The following is a 22,571-nucleotide window of genomic DNA, read 5'->3' on the forward strand; positions in this document are numbered from 1 at the left end:
TTTATTCTAGTGTGATGTAAGTATTTCCTTTGTATACGTCTTGTGTACTTGGACTTTGCCTATTCATGGTAATAAAATTTTCTTATCAACTATAAAAAAAAATATATATATTAGTTGGAGGGCCTATCTGAATTCTATGGACCATATTGGATTTGTTTGATGTGACTATTATAAAGAGGATTCAGAATTTGGAAAATAAGTCTAAGGCCTCTTGGCCTGATATTATTTCAGAAATGCTAGTATGCTAAATGAATATGTTGTTTAAAGTGACTTTAATAAAGAGGATTCAGATTTTGACAAAGAAATCAGAGGCCTCTTGATTTAATAGGTTTTTCTGCTGCAGTAATGGCCATATTTCAGGAATGCTAGTGATGCCATATGAATGAGTTTCACATGAGATATTTCAATGTTCTTGATGATTGTAATATAAACCCTTCGTACTTGATAATTGTGACCAACCACTCATTTTCCTCTCGATTGGTCACAAGTCTCACCTGTACGTTTTATATCTTGAATCCTTGTTTTTAAATTTAGCAGATGATTTTAAATGGAGTCAAGTGTTTTAAAATCTTCTAAATATTTAATGAGTCCAAAACATATTTTAAATGGAATGTTTTTAGTATTATTGAACAAGCCTAATTTTTAAGTAAGCCTCTTTATATTTTGGAGCCCCGAAAATTATATAGCTTTAGAAAATCATTTTATTTAAATGATTTTATTTTTTTAGAAATATTATTTAATATTCATCATTTTATTTATGTCAAATACTCTATTTATTTAGATGCTTTTATTTCTCGAGAAATAATAATGAAAGCTCGTCATTTTATTTCATGATGCAAATATTATTTTTGGATCTATACAACAAAGTTGCACTTTTTACATTTAGTCTATTTCCCTTTCCTTTCTTTTTTTTCCCTTTTTTTCATGTTGGGGAACCTCTCCAAGGCAAGGCCTTTTGGACCCACCCCTGCAGAGTAAACTCTAGTCCCGTGCACCGCACCCTCGAAAGTTTTCCTACACAAAACTGGTTAAATCACTAACTTTTCACCAGAGGATGTGGCCTCAAATGATTGTTTGCACCCATGAGGAATTAAACATTGGACCTTGAGGGAAGTGAAACCCCAAGACAGCCTTCACCACTTGGGCCAACCCCTAGGGTGAAAGGGTCTTTCTCTTTCCTTTATAATTTCTTTATGTCTCTCTCTCCTATTTAAAAGTGTTTAATCTCCACTTTTGGATCCAGATTAGGAACCCCAAGATGTAGGGTCTAGATTAATTGCCCTAAAACCCTAATTCCCTCCATCTTTTCCTCTCTTCTCTCTCTCCCCCTTCCCTACACTGTCACCCCCCCCCCCCCCCCCCCCCCTTTTAAGCTCTCTCCCTTATCCCTCAGCTCCTCTCCTCACGGCACAAGCCCAGGCCACTGCCATAGACAACGCCCCCTCCTTGAGCACGCCGTCACCGGCCAACCTGTCACAACCCCCAGGAGATTTGCCTGGAACCACACCTCGACACGACTCATGGAAGGTCAGGACAGTCACATGGCCAGCCTGCTTGCATGCCTTGACTCAAACCATGACACGCAGAGGGCAACCATGGAGGCCACTGGCCGCGAGCAGACCATGTGTGCAGGCTTGCGCATGCCCTTAAGCGTGCACCTGCGCGCATACATGCGTGCCCTAGCACCACTTAGCGAGGCTAGTGGCGTGCCCTCACAGGCACACCATCCAACGCACAACACCAGCCCGTGCCTTGCAAGCAAGGCTAGTGGCGTGCCTGTGCGCACGACTCCAGTCTGTGCCTTGCAAGCGAGGTTAGTGGCCTGCCAACCAGCGCATAGCTCCAACCCGTGCCTTGCGGCCCCATCGCTCAGACCGTCAGCTTGGGCCATGCATGCTCATCACCCAGGCCACCAGCCCGGGCCATGCAGGACCACCGCCCAAGCCACTTGACTGGGCACCACAGCAACAGCACAGCATCACCCTGTGGCCACCATCAAACCTAGGCTTGGCACCATGCCACGCCCACCATCAGCAAGCCATGCACAACGCCATGTCGTGCCCACCACCAAATCAACACGTGGCACCATGCCATGCCATGCAGCGAGCCGCAGACCGATCCATGACTAGCCTAGCCTTGGACTATGCACCACCATAGTCCACCATAGGCCATGCATGCCACAACCACCATGGCTAAATTATCATTTTTATTATTTTTATTTATTTTATTTAAAGACTTGATTAATTATTATTTCATTTGTTTATTTATTGTTTGATGATTTGTTAGGAAGAGTGTGATGAAAGTGATAGTTTGTCTTAACCTTTAAAGTGAATCAATGAGGTTCACTTTAAAGAATAAAATCCTGAAGTAGAATGCTATGTGTTGGGAAGGTGACTTCAAGTGGGTCCCAAGCTACGGGTTTGAGAATTTAGAGAAGGGTGATAAAGGAATGCATAGAGGATGGATTTGATAATTGAATGAGTCTAAGTGAAGGAAGTCTTAAGTCAATGGTAGTTTTATGCATTTCTAATTTTAAGTTGCATATGCACTTGAAAATGGAATTATGTTAAGGTTATGTATGCTTGTAGGTTGCCATCTAACACGCACATGAATGGACTGCATGAAATGAAAATAGTATAGAGTCCAAGTAAGGGGATCTATACAAACATCCCTTTAGTCGCCTTCCATGGTAGTAGTTCAAAAGGCAAACGTAACACTCCAAGTGGCCTTTCATAGTGGAAGTTGTGAATCTTTGAAATCAACTCATCATGTCATTCTAATTGTTTTGTGAATTGTTGCTACAACTCAAATGGAAAGCCATCTGGAACAGCTAGTCACATCTCTTTTCTTCATATGATTTTCATTCCATTCCATGGAATGACCATGTTCACTCCAAACTTACAAGCGATCCATTTTCTCTTCCATGGATACACTTGCTAAGTAGTGCACCTACATGTCTCTTAAATTTGCTTCATACAACCATGAGAAATTCCTTGTTTTTCCTATTTTTTAAGTTAGTCAAAAGCATTCAAAGTGATGTAGGCCATGAGGACTGCAGCAGCAGGGTATGCCCCATACATACAGGGGCCTCAATGGCAAAGGCTGCTATACCCTATGAGCCAACTTGAGATTTTATGTTTCTTTAGACAATAATCATTGGTTCCAAAAGTGTAAAACTCAAGCCTTAATAAGCCAAGTTTAGAAACTAGGGTCCTAAAAGCATAAAGGTGCAAAGCACATGGCAGCTATGATACAAAATAATACCATTCATAGAAAGCACCAATCTTAATTGAGCTACAGGATGAGATATATAAAAAAATACACATAAAATAACTGAAAGTAAAGAGGGGAGACTGCACCACCTACCATTGCCAGGAGCATACTCCTTCATAGTAATAATGCATAACCCAACATATCCCTTCAATATATTTAGAAACCTGCATCAATTGCAACACATTATGAGTACCGCTACTGGGCCAGCATAACCCAACATATTTCTTCGCTCAGATGCCCTCTTGACGTGGCATCACCACGTAGTGGCACGCAGTTTATTAAAAAATAAAAAAAATTATATTCAAACCAAAAGGGTGTCCGAAAATATAGAAAGAGGAAGACTGAAACTCTAGGTTCCCTTTACTCCTTCTGTAATTGTGTTTTTAATTTTTTTTAATAAACCATGTAGCATCACATGGTGGTGCCACGTCAAAAGGAGCATCTGAGCTATAAGTTTCAGATGGCCAAGTAGCATATTAAACCAAGGTTTGAAAAAAAATCGAAATTGGGTTCAGAATCAGGAAAGGACTAATTCAGAATCAGGAAAGGAACTTGGATTCTACAAATTGAATCAAGCGATTCATGACAATTTTGAATCAGTTATTTCAGTGTCAATAAAAAAATATTGAAGATATATAATGCATTTTAAGCATTTAAAGTCATGTATAAAAGGAATATAAAAAATTAATTCATTGATTAGTTTTAATAAGAATACAATAGAAATCTAAAAAGTTTCAATGGTAGTGTTTTGTGCATAGTAACAAATTTAATACAAAATCCTCATTTAACTTCTTTTTTTTTTTTTTTTGTCCAAAAAAATAAAGAACTCCATATTTTATCTTTCAATTGTTTTACCCTTCTTATTAAATATAATGATAAAAAAGTTTATATCCGTTAAGTTTTATCATACTTTAATACAAGAAAAATCAAAACCTATTTTTCAAACACAATTTTGAACCGGTTGGAATAAGCTCAAATCAGTCTGAAAACAACTTGAATTAGTCCGAATCTTGACCGATTAAAGCGGCTTGGTGAAAATTAAAAAGTTGCACTAAAATCGACTCAATTCAAGTTTTAATTGGCTGACTTGGTCTAAATAGTACCATTTTTTCGAGCCCTGCTTTAAACAAATGTTTTGGTTAAGAAAAACAGGATAATAACCATAAAGAATCCTATCTTACAGAACCCATGTAGATTAAAGCTACGGTTGGGAGAAAAAGTAAAAAAGAATGCGACGAACATGTGAAATTGAGAAAATACATGCAAACTAAAAATACAAGGTTAAAATCTACATGAAAGGGCACAATCCAAGATAGCCACTCAATCTTAAAATAAATTGAAATGAAAATAAAAACAAAGAAGCCCAAGACACCACACTTCCTCAAGACCCACATTTTCAAATTGCAGTAGAAATAAACTTAATAGTTAATACCTATAAGAGTCTATACAGTAAAATAAATTTTCACCTTACACTGAAACGATAATTAATAATGAACATGTATCACATGTGCCACAAGGTCAGCCCAGATAAAGCAGATATATTTTTCTTTTCAGAGTGACCATTTTAATGAGCATTCAGCTCAAAATTTTTAAACACAGATAAAAAGATATAGAGGAGCAGAACATAAAGTCCACACCACTGATATTGTAAAAGATAAGTTTCAAAGTAGATTTTCTAACCGCATTTCTCAGTATCCTCTTGCACTCATCTTCAGTTTGAGCCTCAAACTTTTCAACATAAAACCTTTCCTTCCAACCCTTTTCTCCAAGCTTAATCTGTCAAAGCAACAAGAGCTTCTAGAGCCCATAGGAATAACCATTCTCACTACAATTCAATGATACCTTTATAAAATAAAACCACAAACCTTGTCCACATTAGCATTTATGCCAGTGTCTATACGGTGCATTTGTGTTTGAATGTCCACAGCACTGGACTGGTTCAATGACAATCAAAACGTCATTATTTTTCTAGTTTACACAAGTTTGAACTAAATTTATGGCTTTAGATTAAAAATAATGAACAGAACACTCACATTTAGTGGATTTTGACTCATGGGCTTACTTGAGTAACTGCTAGGCTTATTTCTTGAAAAACGTCGAAAGCGCAGTTCTCTTTCCTTTTCCATCTGAATAATGGACATTGTTGAGAGGTTCTGTTAGTCAATACAACTACACACCTACAAAATTATTTGATATACAGATGCCTTGGCAGTATAACACAGGTGCAGCAAAATCTTGTCAGAGACTATTGAAAATCTCTCTACCATATAAATAAACAATAAAATGTGGATTTTCCCCTCAAAGTACTGAAATATTAGGCAAAGCTGGATTAGGATGCCAAAATATGAACAATAAGACCTGGTTTGGTTTCACAAACCATCTCATCTCATCTCAACATCCAAACACCATTCAAACAAAAATATTTTTCAATTTCAAATTTTCAAATATTCAAATTTTTCATCTAATCATTACCTAATAATTACAACTTTCCCAAACTTCCAAACGAAACACAAAAAACAGTTCAACTTTTTCAAATTCCAAAACAAAAATTATATTAAAAAATTATATTCTAGCCCTCTTTTAACTTTATAATTCTTTTATTCAACTTTTTCTCTCCTTTCCCAAAACCCCATAAAAATCTTAACTCAAACCATTTCACTACTATTCACAAATTATCTCACTACAATTCACAGATTTCTCATCTCATATGTGTAACCAAACGAGGCCTAAAATGAGGGTTATGAGCAGCTCAAAATTACTTAGAGCATGCATAGACCCATAAAGTGAAGCCGAACCATTTTAGGGCCTATTTCAGTTTATCCAGAAGCTCAGAGGCACCAACCAGCTTGAATTGAATTCTCCAAGAATGACTACACCAGGCCAAAAGCTAAAAAGAAGAATAAAGAACCTACAGCCAGACAGCACAAGTTTTAATTCAATAGAATTTAAGAAGCAATTAGCTGTAATTCTTTTTTTTTTTGTAATCGAAGGTTTTACGCCGATGAGCTGGAATAAAATTGGCACTTTATCCTCCTATAACAATGGGATGAAGGGCAAGGTTGTGGGTTCAGGACCAAACAGGTGCATGTACAATTAACAGTTGAGAGAGAGAGAGAGAAAAATAAAATAAAAAGCCATGCAGACATTGAGCAAGAGTTTCCTGAATACCAAAAATGCTTTTCTGAACCTTCATTAAATCAAACGCTACCAGGACAAATGCCAAAAGTGAACAAAATAACAGTTTGATGGTACCCTTCACAAACTGGAAAGAGGGGATAAATTGGTTCTCTTGCACTATCTCTATCTCATTCCCAATCTGTTTTGCGACCTTAACCTCTAGCCCTGATTATATGTTAATCGGCCATTAGATAACCTCCTAAGCTCCAGACCAGAAATTCCAATGAGTTCGGCTTCTTCAGAAACTTAGAAACAACGTATGAAGTGTCCTTCCAAGCCTAATCAGACTACCACACATGCAGTCATTCACTTCCAAATTCTTTACTTAACCAGCACATACACTGTATCATGTCAATATGACTTGAAAAATATAAACAAGAAATTGTGCTGTGACACCACAAAACATCCAAGCAAAAAAAATAGGATAGAAGATCATAGAGCAAAGTTCTAATGCACGATTATTAGTTGCAGACCAAAAGAAGGAAATTAAACTCTCTATGACTGATCATGTGATATCCAGGGTATCACAGATTAACAAAGTAATGATATGATGTTAGAGGAATATGACAAGTGCAGATTTTGGTATTTTAGTGGTAGCACCAAACATAAGCAAATTATAGATCTCCATCAGCAATCACCAGAGCAATATTAAGATAATTAAATTAGGAAAAGAGTAGGTTTGGTGATCTAAGCCTGTAAAAAATTTTCAAAAATAAAATACACGAAGGAAAAGACCGAACAAAACCAATCATCACACCAAACCAACCCATGTACCACAGTTTGGTTACATCCATAGTCTGGCATCACATCCATAGTCTGGCATCACATCCATAGTCTGGCATCACACGTCACAAATGCACAGCAAGCCAGGGCAAAAACTTATGATCTTGTTCCCTTTTCAGCTTAGATGTCTCTATATCACTAGTGAGCACATGCACTTTGCTGTCCACAGTATGGCATCACAATTCACAAGTGCAGAAACTTATGATCTTTGTTCCCTTTTCAGCTTAAATATGCTGTATATGACTACCAAGCAAGTGCACTTTGCTGCCCAAGTAACTTGGACTTGTCAAAGTGGGAACTGTACCAGAGACTATATCACAACTAAACAAACACAATCAAGTACACTGGGAGTATCAACAAGGAATTTTATTAATAAAATTACATCAACAAATTTTATTTAAAAACGAAAGGGGCGATAATCAGTAGTACACTAGGTAAATGGGAGAACAACTATCTTAGGGCATAAAAAAGAAGTCAGTTTACTTTAAGTTTGAATCAAAATAAAATACTAAACCAAGTACAGCGACACCTAATTAACAATAACCATATAAACAGTGGGGAAGCACAGCATAAATCCAGTTCTCAGGACTGTAGAGGGCATCCAATAAAAGTAAAAATCTAAATTTGTAACTAAGATATATATATGTAATGCAATAGTGAGAGGGTAGGACAGTTTTACTGCCCATCATTTCCTCTAAACTACATCGTATCAGGGCAGGAATAGTGTCTCTGTTTTGGGGAAAAAAAAAAAAACAGAGAGAGAAAGATTTGGGTGTGGTTGCCGTCAGTCTTCAGTTTGTAAAGGTCAGTTGTGGTTGCCATCCCTTTCTATTGTGGTTGGTGGCGTGGCGGTGCCAAAAGGGTGAGGCCGGAACTGGTTTTTCCAACCTTGCCTCTTGTTTGATACTGTTTCCAGCCATTTCTGGTCTCTGCTGTCGCATCCAGTATCAGCTGCTGGATTTAAGTTCGTACTTGTTGTCTGTGCCATCCGGTGAGTTTCCTGTCTTCGAAGATTGCCGGCTGTGCCATTTGTCACTGGCAATGTTGAAACTAGGGAGTGTTTGGTTGCAGTGCTCAGCTATTCAGTTAGAAGCTGGGTTTGTTCTTAATCGGGATTAAGTACCTATTCTTATACGGAATAGCACTTCTTTGACAAAGAGAATAAGGTAGTCCCTATTCGTATCCTATACTTATCCGAATAGGGGCATACTAGTACTTTAATATGCATCTTGCACCAAACTTTAATATGCCTATGACTTTGTTGTGGTCAAAATCTATTGAAATGTTTTTGAAAGGCAAGGGTTCTTCGTACCCACTTGGTTGATCTAAAGCCCAACTCAACTAGTTCTACATTTGCTCATTGGGAGCAAGAAGAACCTCAAATCTTGTCCGTGATGTTGACCAATATTGAGCCTAATATTCGCACTAGCTTAATACATTTTGACACGGCTCAAGAGGTGTGGAGGCATCTCAAACAGAAGATGTATTCGGGTGCTGGGAACATAACTCATATTTATTATGAGTTGTGTCACCAATTCTTTGGATTGGAACAGGGTGCTTTGTGCCTGGAAAAATATTATTCTCAAGTGATTAGCATATGAGAAGAACTCAAAATGTATCAACCTATCACTTCTAATATTTGAAGTATGCAACAACAACATGAAGAGTTTAATGTTATTCGGTTTCTTGTTGGGTTAAAACTTGAGTATGAGTTGGTACGTTCTCAAATTTTGGAAAGTCCACAGCTTCCCTCATTTCCTAATGTGTTCACCCCGACTTCATTATCTAGACAAGGATCTTAGTTGTCTTCTTATCAGAGTAATGAGAGATACGTTTTAGTTGCCTCCGATTTTGCTCCTAGTGGGCATGGAGACAGGGGTAGTAGAGGTGCACGTGGGGGACATGACGCTAAAGGTAATCGCACTCAAGGTTGTGAATCTCGTAAGTGCAGCCCTTGTGGTCACACTAACCACTCAGTGGACTATTGTTGGGGATATACATGGTAGACCATCTAGGTCCGCTAATCAAACCATTTGCCAAGATGCTACATCATTGTCAATGAGCTCCAACCAGACTCCAAAGATGATTAGCATATCAAAGGATGAGTATGATCAGCTTTTGGGTTGCACGCGGGCAGCTTTATCTTCCATAGCTACTCTTGCCCATTCAGGTATAGTGTCCGCATGTCTTGTCTCATCTACTCAGAATCCATGGATCATCGATTCAAGAGCTAATGAACATCTAACCAACTTGTCTTATTCCTTATCTAAGTTAGATACTATGACATCTCCAAAGAGTGTTACTCTTACTGATGGTTATCTTGCTGAAGTTACAGGCATTGGATCCACTAATCTCATTGATTCTATATCCTTATCATATATTCTATATGCTCCTAGTTTTCCCTTTAGTTTTCTTTTCATTAGTAAAATTACTCAAAATCTTCAATATTCTGTGACCTTTTATCCCTATGTATGTATCTTTCTTTCTTTATAAGTAATAATCATTATTGAATAGAATGAAATTAGGCAATGCCCAAGTACACAGGAAGTATACAAAGTGAGACACCTAATTACATTCTAGTAATTAGAAAAAAGACAAAAACTCATGAGCATTCCCACCCTTAAATACAATAGCAGAAAACCATTGGAAAAGAGAAAATAAAATAAAAAATCCAGATTTCCCCCACTACACGATCGTTGTTGTTAAAGCACCTATCATTCCTTTCCGATCATAAACACCACATTAAACACAAAGGTATCATCCGCCAAACTGCTGCCAATTGAGCCCTATTGTGAGGCCTACTCCAGCATGCTAGTAGATCCACCACACTTTTAGCCATAACCGAACTCAGCCCGGCTTTAATAAGGATACCAGCCCATAACTCCCCAGCCAACTCACAATGTAAAAGCTAATGATCTATCGATTCCCCACTCCTTTTACACATGTAGCACCACTCCATGGCAATCATACCTTGCTTTCTTAGATTATCAACCGTTAAAATCTTCCCATGTGCAGCTTCTGTATGTATCTTTTAGGATCTCAAAACAGGGAAGAAGATTGGTACATGGTATGAAGCTAGTGGTTTGTATTACATTGATGTCAAATAGTCACTCACTTGAGCCATCACATCCTCATCATCATCTGCTTTTGAATGGCATTGCTGCCTTGGACACCCATCTCTCTCTCTTGAAACGTCAAGTTAGGAATCTTGAAAATGTGTCTTCCTTTCCTTGTGAAGCATGTCAACTTAGTAAACACCATTGTGCGTCTTTTGTACCTCGTATTAATAATCAAGCATCTAGTCCTTTTGAATTGGTTCACTTTGATATATGGGGACCAATCAACATTGTATCAAACAAATTTCAATATTTTGTTATATTTGTTGATGACTATTCTCATATGACATGTTTGTTTCTAATGAAGGCACAATTTGAACTTCTTTCCATATTCAAAGTCTTTCGGGAAGAAATTAAAACTCAATTTAGACAAAAAGTTCAAATTTGCATTTTGATCATGCTAAAGAATATCAATCTAGTGTCTTTGCTACTTACTTAAGTAATAAAGGAATTGTTCATCAAACTTGATGCTCTTATACATCCCAACAGAATGGGGTAGCTAAATGCAAAAATCGCCATCTGTTAGATATAACCTGAGCACTTTTACTACACATGCATGTTCCTAAATGTTTTCGAGTGGTGTTCTTACTGCATGTCACCTTATTAACCGTATGTCTTCATCAATCCTTGATGGTTCCTCTCCCTTCTCCATCTTGTTCCCATCCTCTCCATCATTTTCTCTCCCTCCAAAAATCTTTGGGTGTGTTTGCTATGTTCATAACCTTGGCCCAGGCTTTAATAAGCTTGATCCACATGCTACCAAGTGTTTCTTTGTTGGTTATTCTCGGACTCAAAAAGGATGTCACTGCTATAGTCCTATTCTTAAACGTTACTTCATGAGTGCTAATGTCACCTTCTTTGAGTCCATACCCGATTTCTCGAACACATATTCGGTTGTTGAGTGTGATCATCTACCATTACCTACTCTTACCCTTTTTCTTGCACACTCACTCACTTTTATCCTACCCTCCTCAATGCCTTCCCTTGTTTTCTTTACAGGTGTACTCGCGTTGCTTGCGGCCCCCGACTCCCATGCCTCCACCAACCTTGTCTCAATCTTCAGATACTAAGTTACCTAATGCTTCTAACTCTCCACCTATTGCTCTACAAAAAGATAATCGTTCTTATTTTACTCAACATCCAATTAGCCAATATCTCTTGTCATGCTTTATCTCCATCATTTTCATGTTTTACTTTTCAACTTTCAAAATTTTTTGTTCTTAAGATAGTTCAAGATGTTTTATCTGATCCGGGATGGATAGCTATGAAAAATGAAATAAATACTATTCACCATAATGGGAGATGAGATCTTATTCCTCTACCACCTAGTAAACAACATGTTGGTTGTAGATGGGTATATACAATCAAATTCCATCCTGATGGTTGTGGAACGTTTGAAAGCCCGCTTGGTTGCTAAGGGTTACACTAAAACTTATGGTGTTGACTACAACAAGACTTTCTCCCTGGTTGCCAAAATTTCTTTTGATCGAGTATTGATCTCTGTTGCAGCTAATTTGGATTAGCCCTTATTTCAGTTGGATGTTAAAAATGCATTCCTACATAGAAACTTAAATGAGAAAGTGTATCTGGAGCAACCACCTGGGTTTGTTGCTCAGGGAAAGTGTCGAGGTACTGTGTGCAAGTTAAAAAAAGCATTATATGGTTTGAAACAATCTCCTTGAGCATGGTTTAGGAGGTTTTCTAATTCTGTATTGGCATTTGGTCTTCATAGATGCCAAACAAACCACTCAGTATTTCACCTACATAGTTATGCAAGTCATATCGTGTTGGTTGTATATGTGGATGACATTGTAATTACTAAAAGTGACTCAACTGAAATTGCTAGGCTGAAATAATTTTTACATGATCAATTTCAAACAAAAGATTTGGGCAAACTTAGATACTAAGTTGGAATTGAAGTCGGTAGATCTAAAAAATGTATTAACCTATCTCAGAAAATATGCACTCTTCTGGAAGAAACTGGCATGTTGACTGCATGGCCTATTGACACTCCTATGGACCAAGTAGGTATCAAAGACTTGTTGGGAAATTGAATTATCTTACTATCACTAGACGTAATCTCTTATGCAGTAAGTGTAGTGAGCCAATTTCTACAAACGCCCACAGTCTCACATTGGGATGTTGTAATCCATGTTCTTCATTATCTTAAGCAAGCTGCTAGCCTTGTTTTGTTGTATAGACCAAATAGACATCTTAGAATTGAAGCCTTTTCAAATGTTGATTGGGCAGAATCTCCTTCAGATAGAAGATCCAATACGGCTGGTATATTCCGTACTGACCACTGGTCCGATACAGGTATTATATCTGTTTCGTACCGCCCCAAATACTGGTTGTACTGGCAAATATTTCGGTTTATACCGGCCGGTATTTCGGCCTTTACTTTTTTTTCATTTCTTCAAACTCCAAGCTCATTTTTTTACCCCCAATTCAGATCAAACTATTTATAATTTATATATATGTATTTATATATAATTTATTTATATAGAAACTATTCTTTTGGAATATAATTTATTCATATATCAACTATTCCGAAACAGTACACGAAACAATACAGGTACCGAAATATTTCGTCCAGTGCCTTGACCGGTACAGCCTCCGGTACGGTATTCAAAACTTTGGTTGGATCCACTAAGCTCACCAAGTCTGTCTTTGACATTTGTTTTATATATGTTCCTGGTTTTCCATTTAGATTGTTGTCTATTAGTAAGATTACTCAAAGCCTCCAATGCTCAGTGAGTTTTTACCCCTCTTTATGTATCTTTCAAGATCTCAAGGCGAAGAGGAAGATTGGTAAAGGGCATGAAGTTGGTGGCCTGTATTACCTCTATTTTTAACCTTCACCCCCTCAAGCTCTCAAATCATTGTCATCATCCTCTTTTGATTGGAACCATCATCTTGGTCATCCTTCCCTCTCAATTTTGAAACCAAAATTATCAATCTTGGTCATATCTCTACTTTGCCTTTTGAAGTGTGTCAACCTAGTAAACATCATCATGTGTCTTTTGTCCCTCGTATTGATCCCCCCCCCCCCCCCCCCATATTCAAGTCCATCTTATTTGATTCATTCAAATATTTGGGGGACAATATATATTGAGTCAAATAAATTTCATTATTTGTCACAATTGTGGATGACCATTCTCATATGACAGTAGTTTTTTTATGAAAGCACAATCTAAGCTTTTTTATCTTCCAAATTCTTTGTAAAGAAATTAAAACCAAATTTGGGGACAACTCAAATCTTGCGTTCAGACATTGTGAAGAGTATGAAACTACTTCCTTTGCAACTTACTTAAGTAGTGAAGGATTGTTCACCGAACCTCATGTCCCTACACCCCACACCAAAACAGTGTTGCCGAATGCAAAAATCGTCACTTACTAGATGTGACTCAAGCCATTTTTACCCGAAAATCGTCTATTCTTATGATCAATAAAATCTTATTTACCGATAAAAAATTATCCCAGAGGTATGTACTTGACTATTGGAAGAAACTGGTTTATTGGGTGCTCAACCTATTGATAACTCCTAGGGATCAAAATCATAAACTCTTTAAAGATGAGGGGAGAGTTTTTTGAAGATCCAAGCATCATCAACTTGTTGAAAAGTTGAATTATCTTGTTATCACTAGAAATGACGTTTCTTATGCAGTGAGTGTAGTGAGTCAATTCCTAGAAGCTCTACGGGTCTCGCATTGGGATGCTTTAACCCATATTCTTCACTATCTTAAGTAAGCTCCTAGCCTTGGAGTGCTATACACAGCAAATGGACATCTTCAAGTGGAAGCTATTTCAAACGCTGATTAGGCAGGGTCTCATTCAAATGGAAGATCTACTAGTATACTATACTTTTTTTAGAGGTAATTTGGTTACATGGAAGAGTAAAAAGTAATATTAGTAGCTCGTTCTTGTCCAAAAGCTACCAATGAGTTACCATCGTTACGACAGTTCCTACAAGAGGTTGGCTTCCCAGCTCCTACTACTCTCCAATTGTTTTGTGATAATCAAGTCGCATTACATATAGAGATTGATTGTCATTTCATTCAAGATATGATAGCGGTGATATCTCCACACCATTTGCAAAGTCTATAAAACAACTTGCACATGTATTCACGAAATCCTTGTCATAGTCAATTGAAATCTATTTGTTTCAAGCTGGTTTATATTACATAAATGCCCAAGCCTAAGCGGTAGTTTTAGAGGACATAAACCGAATAAGAGTATAAATGTGAAATGTAACTAAGGTATATATGTAGTGCAAATGGAAAGAAATAAATGAATACAAGTTCTTCAGGATTCACGAGCAGTCATTGCAGTGAAAAATCTTATATATCATAAATAGGTGTGTCCCAATATTTAAAAGCATCCAGAAATACCTGGGTGCGTCTTCTAAAAATTGCGCATTCATGAAATCCCACTGCTTGCACAAAGTGTTCCACACGTTCCAAATTTACCTATTAACGAAAGATGGGATGAAAATATAAATGAGCTAGAGTGTAGAAACAGAATACTAATTATATGAGAGTTTTCACAAAGAGAAGGCGTGCAGGCAGAAGCAGGGGCAGATTGTATTATTACACACTTATAGCATTCTTTCTGCAAATTTGAACAGCTATAGCGTTTTTATGGTAAGTAACAAATCTCTAGTAATAAGCATGAAAGGCGCAACTCAAGCACACAAGGAATATACAAGAGATACACCTATTTGAAAATGAATAGTATCAATGCATGGAATTTTTGTCCATTAAAATCCATAGATACAATCTAAAGGAAAAGAGTGCGGATAAAGAAGTTATTGAGCTCCTCCATAGTCTCCTAATGGTCCTCAAAGGTTCTATCATTCACTATTCCAAATACACCAAATGAGGCAAATATGGACCACTTCCATGTTGCTGCAATTTGTGGGCTGCAACCTAGTCTTCTCCAAGAATAAAAATTCTCCACAATTATTCTGGGAATGACCCAAGCCAGTCCCACTCACCTGAAGAAGTCACTCTACAGTGTGCTTACAAAAGCATAATGAAGAAGAAGATGATTGACAGACTCCACTTTTCTTACACATACAATACCAACCGATCACGACTACATGTCTCTCTTCCTTATATTATCAATTGTGAAAATCTTCCAAAGGTTGGCTGTCCAAGCAGAAACAGCTCCTCTAGATGGGATCTTTGTCCACCAAATGCTCTTACACAAAAATGGATTGTTAACATGAGAACTAATAATGTCATAGAAAGAAAGAACGTTAAACCACCCTCTATTGGATGGAGCCCAACAATTTTTTCTTCACCACCTCTTCCCACTCAAATGGAATACAAGAGTAGTGCAAGAGCAACAAAAAAAAAAAATTGGTTGGGCACACAAGCCAACTAGAAGTTTAAGATATGGTCATTTTAACATGGAGTTCACTTCTAATTGTCACTTTCATGATCCCTATTTGTTTTCTTTTATTTTCCTTGTTCAAGCTTGTTGTATAGCAATGATCTTTTTAGAAGGTATATGTTCAAAAGTATTTTGAAAGGAAAAGACAGACAAATCACTTTTATGATCTTGAAGGGCTAAGATTAAAAATATGCATAACAAAATGGATAGGTTAGTAGCATAGTTGTAATCGTTAAAGAATATTGGAAGAAGTTTTCTTATCTAAGTTAAGAATTGAAGAATTAGCATCTTTATGGTTTCATTTGAATTGGATCCCAATTTTTTTCCTTTGATGAGTTAAAACTGAGATTTGAGTTTAATCAAAATTCTCTCCCCATCTTCAGACTCCAAAATGCTGCTCTCCCTTCTTTTCTTCTCCTATTTTCCTTTTCCACCACCATTTTTCTTTTCTTTTCCTTTATCTCTTTCACCAATTTTATAACCACGGCTTAAACATCATAAGGTTACATTCCCCCTCACATTCTCTTATCTTTTTTTTTTCTTTTTTTTTTTGTAGTATGATAAGCAAATCAATTTTATTAAAATTGCAAAGAAGCACAACCTAAGTACACAGGTAGTATGCAAGAGAATGTACCGAACTAAGAAGAAGAGGGTAAACAAGAAGACAAAACATCAGTATAACTAGAAAAGCAAAAGTAACCTCATTGCACACAACATTAGGCATAAAGGAACTATTTTATTTTAGTTCAAGGTGTCTTAGCTTTTTAAGCATTATTTCAAATATTGATTATTTTTCTCAATTATCGTTAAATTCATTTATTTAGTGTCCTTTTTCTACTATTATCAATTTGTTCTAACACGGCATGCTGACAATGAATGTCATATCTTTCTAAACACTTAGCATACTTTTTGGCACGTCCTCGAGGAATTGGCTTTAAGATGACAAGTGGAGAGTACATTTTTTTTTTTATCGGTAAATAAATGACATTAAATGAGTAGGCAAATAGCCCAAGTATACATGACATATACAAGAGCAACACCTAGGAGTGTTAGTTTAGTGATACAAGGAAATCATGGAAGGTCATGCCATGAAAATCAATTACTATCAACCAATGGAGTAAAGTATTGAAAAACAAAGTTCTAAGCTCATCCATTGACTGCTCTTGGTCTTCAAAGCTTCTATCATTTCTCTCCCTCCAAATGCACCACCATAGGCATATTGATACCATCTTCCATATGGATACAATTTGAGAGTTTCCCCGAATGCCTCTCCAAGAAGCTAGGATACTCTTCTCAACATCACCCAAGCTAATCCCCAACAAGCAAAACTCCATTCCACAAAGTTATGGCAATCTCACAATGTAGTAGAAGGTCAACGGACTCTCCACTCTTCTTGCACATACAACACCAACCCATGACTATGATTCTACATTTTTTAAAGTTGTCTAGAATGAGAATCTTCCACAATGAAGCCTTCCACGCAAAAAATGATGCCTTTAGAGGTACCTTTGTCTTCCAAATGCTCTTCCATGGAAATGAATTTGTGTTGTGCATGGTCATGGTGTGGTAGAAGGATCAGACTGTGAATATCCCTTTCTTAGAGGGGCACCAAAATATCTTGTCTTCACCTCCCCCCACTATTCGGGTGGAGTACATATGGTCAAAGAATTCCTGAAAAACTTCAATTTCCCAATTTGGTGCATCTCCAAAGAATGTAACATTCCATTGGTGAAGACCATTGGAGATGATTAAGGCCCGATTTTGTTACACAAACCATCTCATCATTTAATCATTATAACTTTTCTAAATTCTCATACAAAATACAATAAACAATTCAACTTTTTCAAATCCCAAAACAAAAATTATATTATAAAATTATATTTAAACAATATTTTATTTAACTTTCAACTTTCATCTCATCTCATCTGTGTAACCAAATGAGGCCTAATAGATCCGCAATTGAGGCTTCTTTCATTCTTGCTAAGCCATAAACTTGTGGATAAACTTCCTTGGGTGCTCTATCGCCGCACCATACATCATGCCAAAAATTGACCTTCAATTCATTGCCCACAATAAAGCAAGTATTTGTTGCATGTGTCCCAACCTCTTCTTATATAATTCCATAGCCCCACTCCATAAGGCCCACTCACCTCATTAGAACACCACCCTCCCCATAATTCCCCATGCTTCAATGAGATGACGATTCTCCACAAGGCCATTCATAGTAATATCTCTATAACCATTTGCAAAGCAAGGCTTTGTTGAAAGATTTCAAGTTCCCAATTCCCAAACCTCTTTCTTTAATGGGAGAGCAAATTTTGGCCCATTTCACCAAGTGGAATTTGAACTCGTCATTTATCCCCCCATAAAAAATCGTGTTGTAGTTTCTTCATGCAATGAGTCACCTTGGCAGCAAGGCGAAATAATGACAGAAAATAAGTTGGTAAATTGAAAAGATTGTTTTTTATTAGGGTCACTGTACCACCTTTGGATAGATATGTCCTCTTCCAACTAGCGAATTTTTTTTTATAGGTAATTTCATATCAATTTTTCTAGAACATCGTCCCAAATAGCTTTCGATTTGAAAGTAGCACCCAACAGGAGGCCAATATATTTCATGGGCAGCTGAGATACCTTACAACCGAAGATGGACGCCATACTCTCCACATTAGAATCATTCCCCACTGACACTACTTCTGACTTGGCCATGTTCATCTTAACATTTTCCCACATAGTGTTAATGGGCATTGGACATAGACCACTCTGAATTGCAATGTATACCACAAATAGTTTTCTCAAAACACATACCCTACAAACAAGTTTGAAATATGGTAAAACCCCAAGAACCGATGCATGAATTTACTCTTAATTAAACATGAAAGGAGATAAATAAAAGAGAGGTAATCAATGCTTATGCATGAACATGTTTGGAGTAATTGAAAAGAAGTAACACATGAACATGTTTGGAGTGATTGAATACAAGAAGTAACACGAAGGAGACTAAAAAGAATATAAATATGATGGTGACGATGATTACGATGATCCCAAAATCAAGTTATTCACCTTAGAAGAATTAGTCAGATAGCCACCCATTTTAACAAATTCCTTTTTGTAAACCATCATGAGCAAATCAATAGCCCCCTGTGAAAAAAATAAGCACCAGGTAACCATCAACAACTATAACTACACTTGCTAGGTTCTGTTTAAAAACAAACGTAAGAGTGTGAAGTAGCATGAGAAGTATAATTTATTTTTTTATAAGTACGAGAAGTAAAATTTATTGCCATTGAAAACCTACAAAGGTGAATTTCAAATGTCACAATATTGAAAATTATTCTTAGGCCCCATTGGGATACAAAAACGGTTCCATTTCATCTCATCTCATCATTACAACTTTTCTAAATTCCCACACAATATAAGAAATAATTCAGTTTCTTCAAATCTCAAAACAATAATAATGTTAAAAAATAATATTCTAACAATATTTTATTCAACTTTCATTTAAAACCATCTCATCTCATCTCACTATCCAAACTACACCTTAAAATTACCCCAATAAATTTTAAATATACATGTGTTTCACTTTGGCCGTTACTGTCAAACAGACTTATCAAAAAGAGACCGAAAAAATTGAAGAAACAAAAAATAAGTGCAAAGCACAATGATCAATTAAAACAACCCCTCATGAATTCATGTAATCCCCTTTAATCCTAATGAAGTTATTGTGAATACTCTAGGAAACGAGCAGGATAAACAAAATAACTTCCAATTGCATCCAACAACAGTAATTCCTTGAAAGAAAATAAAAAGGATGACTTATAATGTGACATGCATTCATTAAAAAAATCTATCAATAAGAACCATAAAAAGTCAATTCTTGACCAGGAAAAAAATGCCTAGCATAAAAGGAAATAATTAAAGAAACAAACCAGTACATCCAACAATTAATTAACAAGAAAGAATTGCAACTGTTCAACCTCCGATATTTCCAGTGAAGGAATGTGGGGTAGAAAGTCATTTCCAATGAAAAGGCACATGAAGACAAAATCATCAACCAGGCGCTCTAGTTTTGCCTTTGTTTTGAAGCCTCTGACTTTCATGTCAATTGCCAAATACTCCCTAAGAACCCAGATGTTGAGAAACTGTAACAGATGTCAACAATAAGACAAAAATGTTTAACTATAAACATGTCACAAACTCAGCACTAAAGCACAACATAAGTAACTATCCATCGCCAAAACCAACCGATCATCTTCCAGTCAGGTATTAGGGCATCATAAAGAAATTTCTCAACAAGAATTTAAACGAGGTCATCTTGCATCCCTTTTGTATTTCCAAAAGTAAAGAAAATTGGTTTCCTCCTGTAACCCCAAGTGTCAAACTTTGGAAACACCCCAATTTTCCACCCAATTGGCACCATGTTGCTCAAATTTTCATCATGACATATTTCTTTATCAAAAAAATGTCAAGCTAAAGTAGGGAAGATTGATGATCATTCAATCAACAAACAAGTAGAAGATGTCAGTACAAAGGAAATGACAGAAGAAAAAAATGGAATAACAAAAATAAATATAAGCATAAAAATTAAAAACCTGAAATTTCTGCCTTGAGACATAATCTTCTACATTCTCGTCAACCACTTCCATTGGCTTAGAATATTCCCTTTCTCCTTGCTGACTCGCCAGTAAAGAATCCTTTGCACACTTCACAGTTTTATCATTTGGGCCTGCTCCACGGACATCCTACATAATAAAAGCCAAAGACATGGCATAGACCATGGTGCTTGTATTTATGAGTATTCAGTTTACCGCAAATTGTGAGTAGAGTCTCAACAAAAATGTCCAATACATATCCCTGAATAAACAAACCTCTCTCAAAATGGAGAAATGGATTTCATGGGTGGCCAGTGCAAGCATGATAAGATCAGCATCCTAAGAAAACACACAAGGTCAGTTGCATATTACAACAACCCTCACTATCTGCATTAAAACTCGCATATCAACATTTACAATATAGCATTTACCAATCCGTACAGACAATGCCGAGTGTTTGGATCATATCCTGGAAGATTTCTTTGTAAGCGAATGTAAGACATTATCTTATGCTCTCCCTCACCAGGTACATTGGCATCAGAAAGAATGACCTAAAATACTCATGAACTCAGATGTTAGGTCAGATAGAGAGGACAGAAAAAGGCCATGCTTAAACACTTCCCCATTACCTTGATTCCTTGCCACCCAGCATCTTTGTTCATCCTCAGCCGTATATAATAATGGAGAGACGATGACAGCAATTCCATAAATTCAGTTCCGGGGGTGATTACATTTGAGTCCAGCTTCATAGACTGCTCTAAAGAAGTTGATTTTTCCTCTTCTGATTCGATTTTGCTCTCTCTCCAAGAGGCCTGAGAAAACGTAAGGCAAACAAAACCAATAATAAGTATTATACTAACATGCATAAAGTTTTTAAATTTCACCAGACTCACTTCATCTGCTGCATCCTTGGCAGCCCGAAATCGCCTTGACCGTTGTTGATTCATTTTAGCTCGGGGTGCAACACCATCTGCATAACAATGAATGTCTATAAGCACTACAATACCAATTGCAGTTTTGAAAACGAATGGAAAAAAATAACAGAAAAAAAATACTCTTCGTCGTCAAAATCTATGGAGAAGACAACCTACTCATTCACTCAACTCCCAGTTCCCTCGTAAAATGATGTGGACGCCGATTACATTTAAGTTTTGAAAGGAGAAGAAAACAGCCTAAAACTAACAACGTCGAATGTCATATAAAAGCTTGCGCTTTGGGGCAATTAAATTTTGTTTGTTTTCCAAGGAAAGAAACAAGGTTCTAATCTATATAAAATGATAATACCCAAAAATATTCACAGACGGATAAGAACCCACGCCGCACAATGGAGAAGATACGTAGCTGCCATATCAATCAAGGAAAAAACACGAAAAAAGTGGCACTGACTGACCGATTGCGAGGAAGAGAAGTTTGCGGGGCCGGACAATGGAGAAGATGCGGTCAATGTAGTTGAAGACGGCACGGAAGACGTCGTCGTAGCTCTTGGGAGGAGGCAGGCCCTCGGGGTGAAAGCAGGGATGGACGATGCCGTTCATGTCGAGGTAGAGGTTGTCGAATTCGTAGCCGTTAGGGTTAGGACCGGTTGTATCCAAAAGGGGCGGTTCGTCTTCGATGACGCTCACCGCCGCGCGAGGGTACCTTTCCACCAGCCATCTGTAGAAAGCCGGTATTCCCATTGATTTTCACTGTTTTCTCTCGCTCACAGTGTGTTTGCTTTCGTCTCCTTATTCTTCTGCTGTGGATGTGGTTGTGGTTAATGGCACATTTGGAACGGAAAGAGCGTATAGATTGAGGAGGTTGTGGTTGTTGATTCAGTGCTGTGACTGCAATGAAGGGAGTCTGCACTTAGACAAGGGTTTTTCTATTTACTAGGGTTTAGAACTTTGGGATGTGTTGGGGGAGTAGACTTTATTATTATTTAATATTTTTTTATTATTTTATTATTATTTAATATTATTTTATCATTTTTTCATTAGTATACACAAATTATTTAATATTACCTCAATATTTAAACACCGATAGTGTTACATACAATCAAAAAAGGGGGGAATCAAAATAGAAGAAATCAGTTTTCTTCTTCATTTTTAGTCTCTCCTCAATGCAAGTAATCCATTTTTAAATTTTCCCTTCATCTCCTCCAAATCTCTTCCTCTACGTCGACAGTGTCCTTTGCACGTGACATTCTTCTCTACACGCAACAGTCTCAAGTAGCGTCATTTATTTCTTACAACAT

At 37.0% G+C, this 22,571-nt stretch overlaps 1 protein-coding gene across 5 annotated transcripts in view; it reads right to left on the reverse strand.

The window, feature by feature from the left end:
- The window catches only part of LOC122304130 (5'-3' exoribonuclease 4-like), a 42,250-nt gene extending 20,026 nt beyond the window's left edge, over window positions 1-22,224 (reverse strand). For all 5 annotated transcript variants that reach the window (XR_006240922.1, XM_043116212.1, XM_043116213.1 and 2 more), the window contains exons 1-13: window positions 21,729-22,224; window positions 21,232-21,308; window positions 20,968-21,150; window positions 20,770-20,889; window positions 20,615-20,677; window positions 20,339-20,488; window positions 19,724-19,888; window positions 18,810-18,887; window positions 14,741-14,818; window positions 5,307-5,399; window positions 5,139-5,207; window positions 4,954-5,049; window positions 3,367-3,437 (exon numbers count right to left, since the gene is read on the reverse strand). Coding sequence is in view for 4 of the 5 variants with exons in the window: in XM_043116212.1 (XP_042972146.1) it covers window positions 3,367-3,437; window positions 4,954-5,049; window positions 5,139-5,207; window positions 5,307-5,399; window positions 14,741-14,818; window positions 18,810-18,887; window positions 19,724-19,888; window positions 20,339-20,488; window positions 20,615-20,677; window positions 20,770-20,889; window positions 20,968-21,150; window positions 21,232-21,308; window positions 21,729-22,014 (1,529 nt within the window). In the remaining variant the exon portion in view is untranslated. The remainder of the gene's footprint in view (window positions 1-3,366; window positions 3,438-4,953; window positions 5,050-5,138; window positions 5,208-5,306; window positions 5,400-14,740; window positions 14,819-18,809; window positions 18,888-19,723; window positions 19,889-20,338; window positions 20,489-20,614; window positions 20,678-20,769; window positions 20,890-20,967; window positions 21,151-21,231; window positions 21,309-21,728) is intronic.
- Between the last annotated feature and the right edge of the window lie 347 nt (window positions 22,225-22,571).

This window comes from Carya illinoinensis, chromosome 3, assembly GCF_018687715.1.
Source record: "Carya illinoinensis cultivar Pawnee chromosome 3, C.illinoinensisPawnee_v1, whole genome shotgun sequence".
Lineage (NCBI taxonomy): Eukaryota > Viridiplantae > Streptophyta > Magnoliopsida > Fagales > Juglandaceae > Carya > Carya illinoinensis.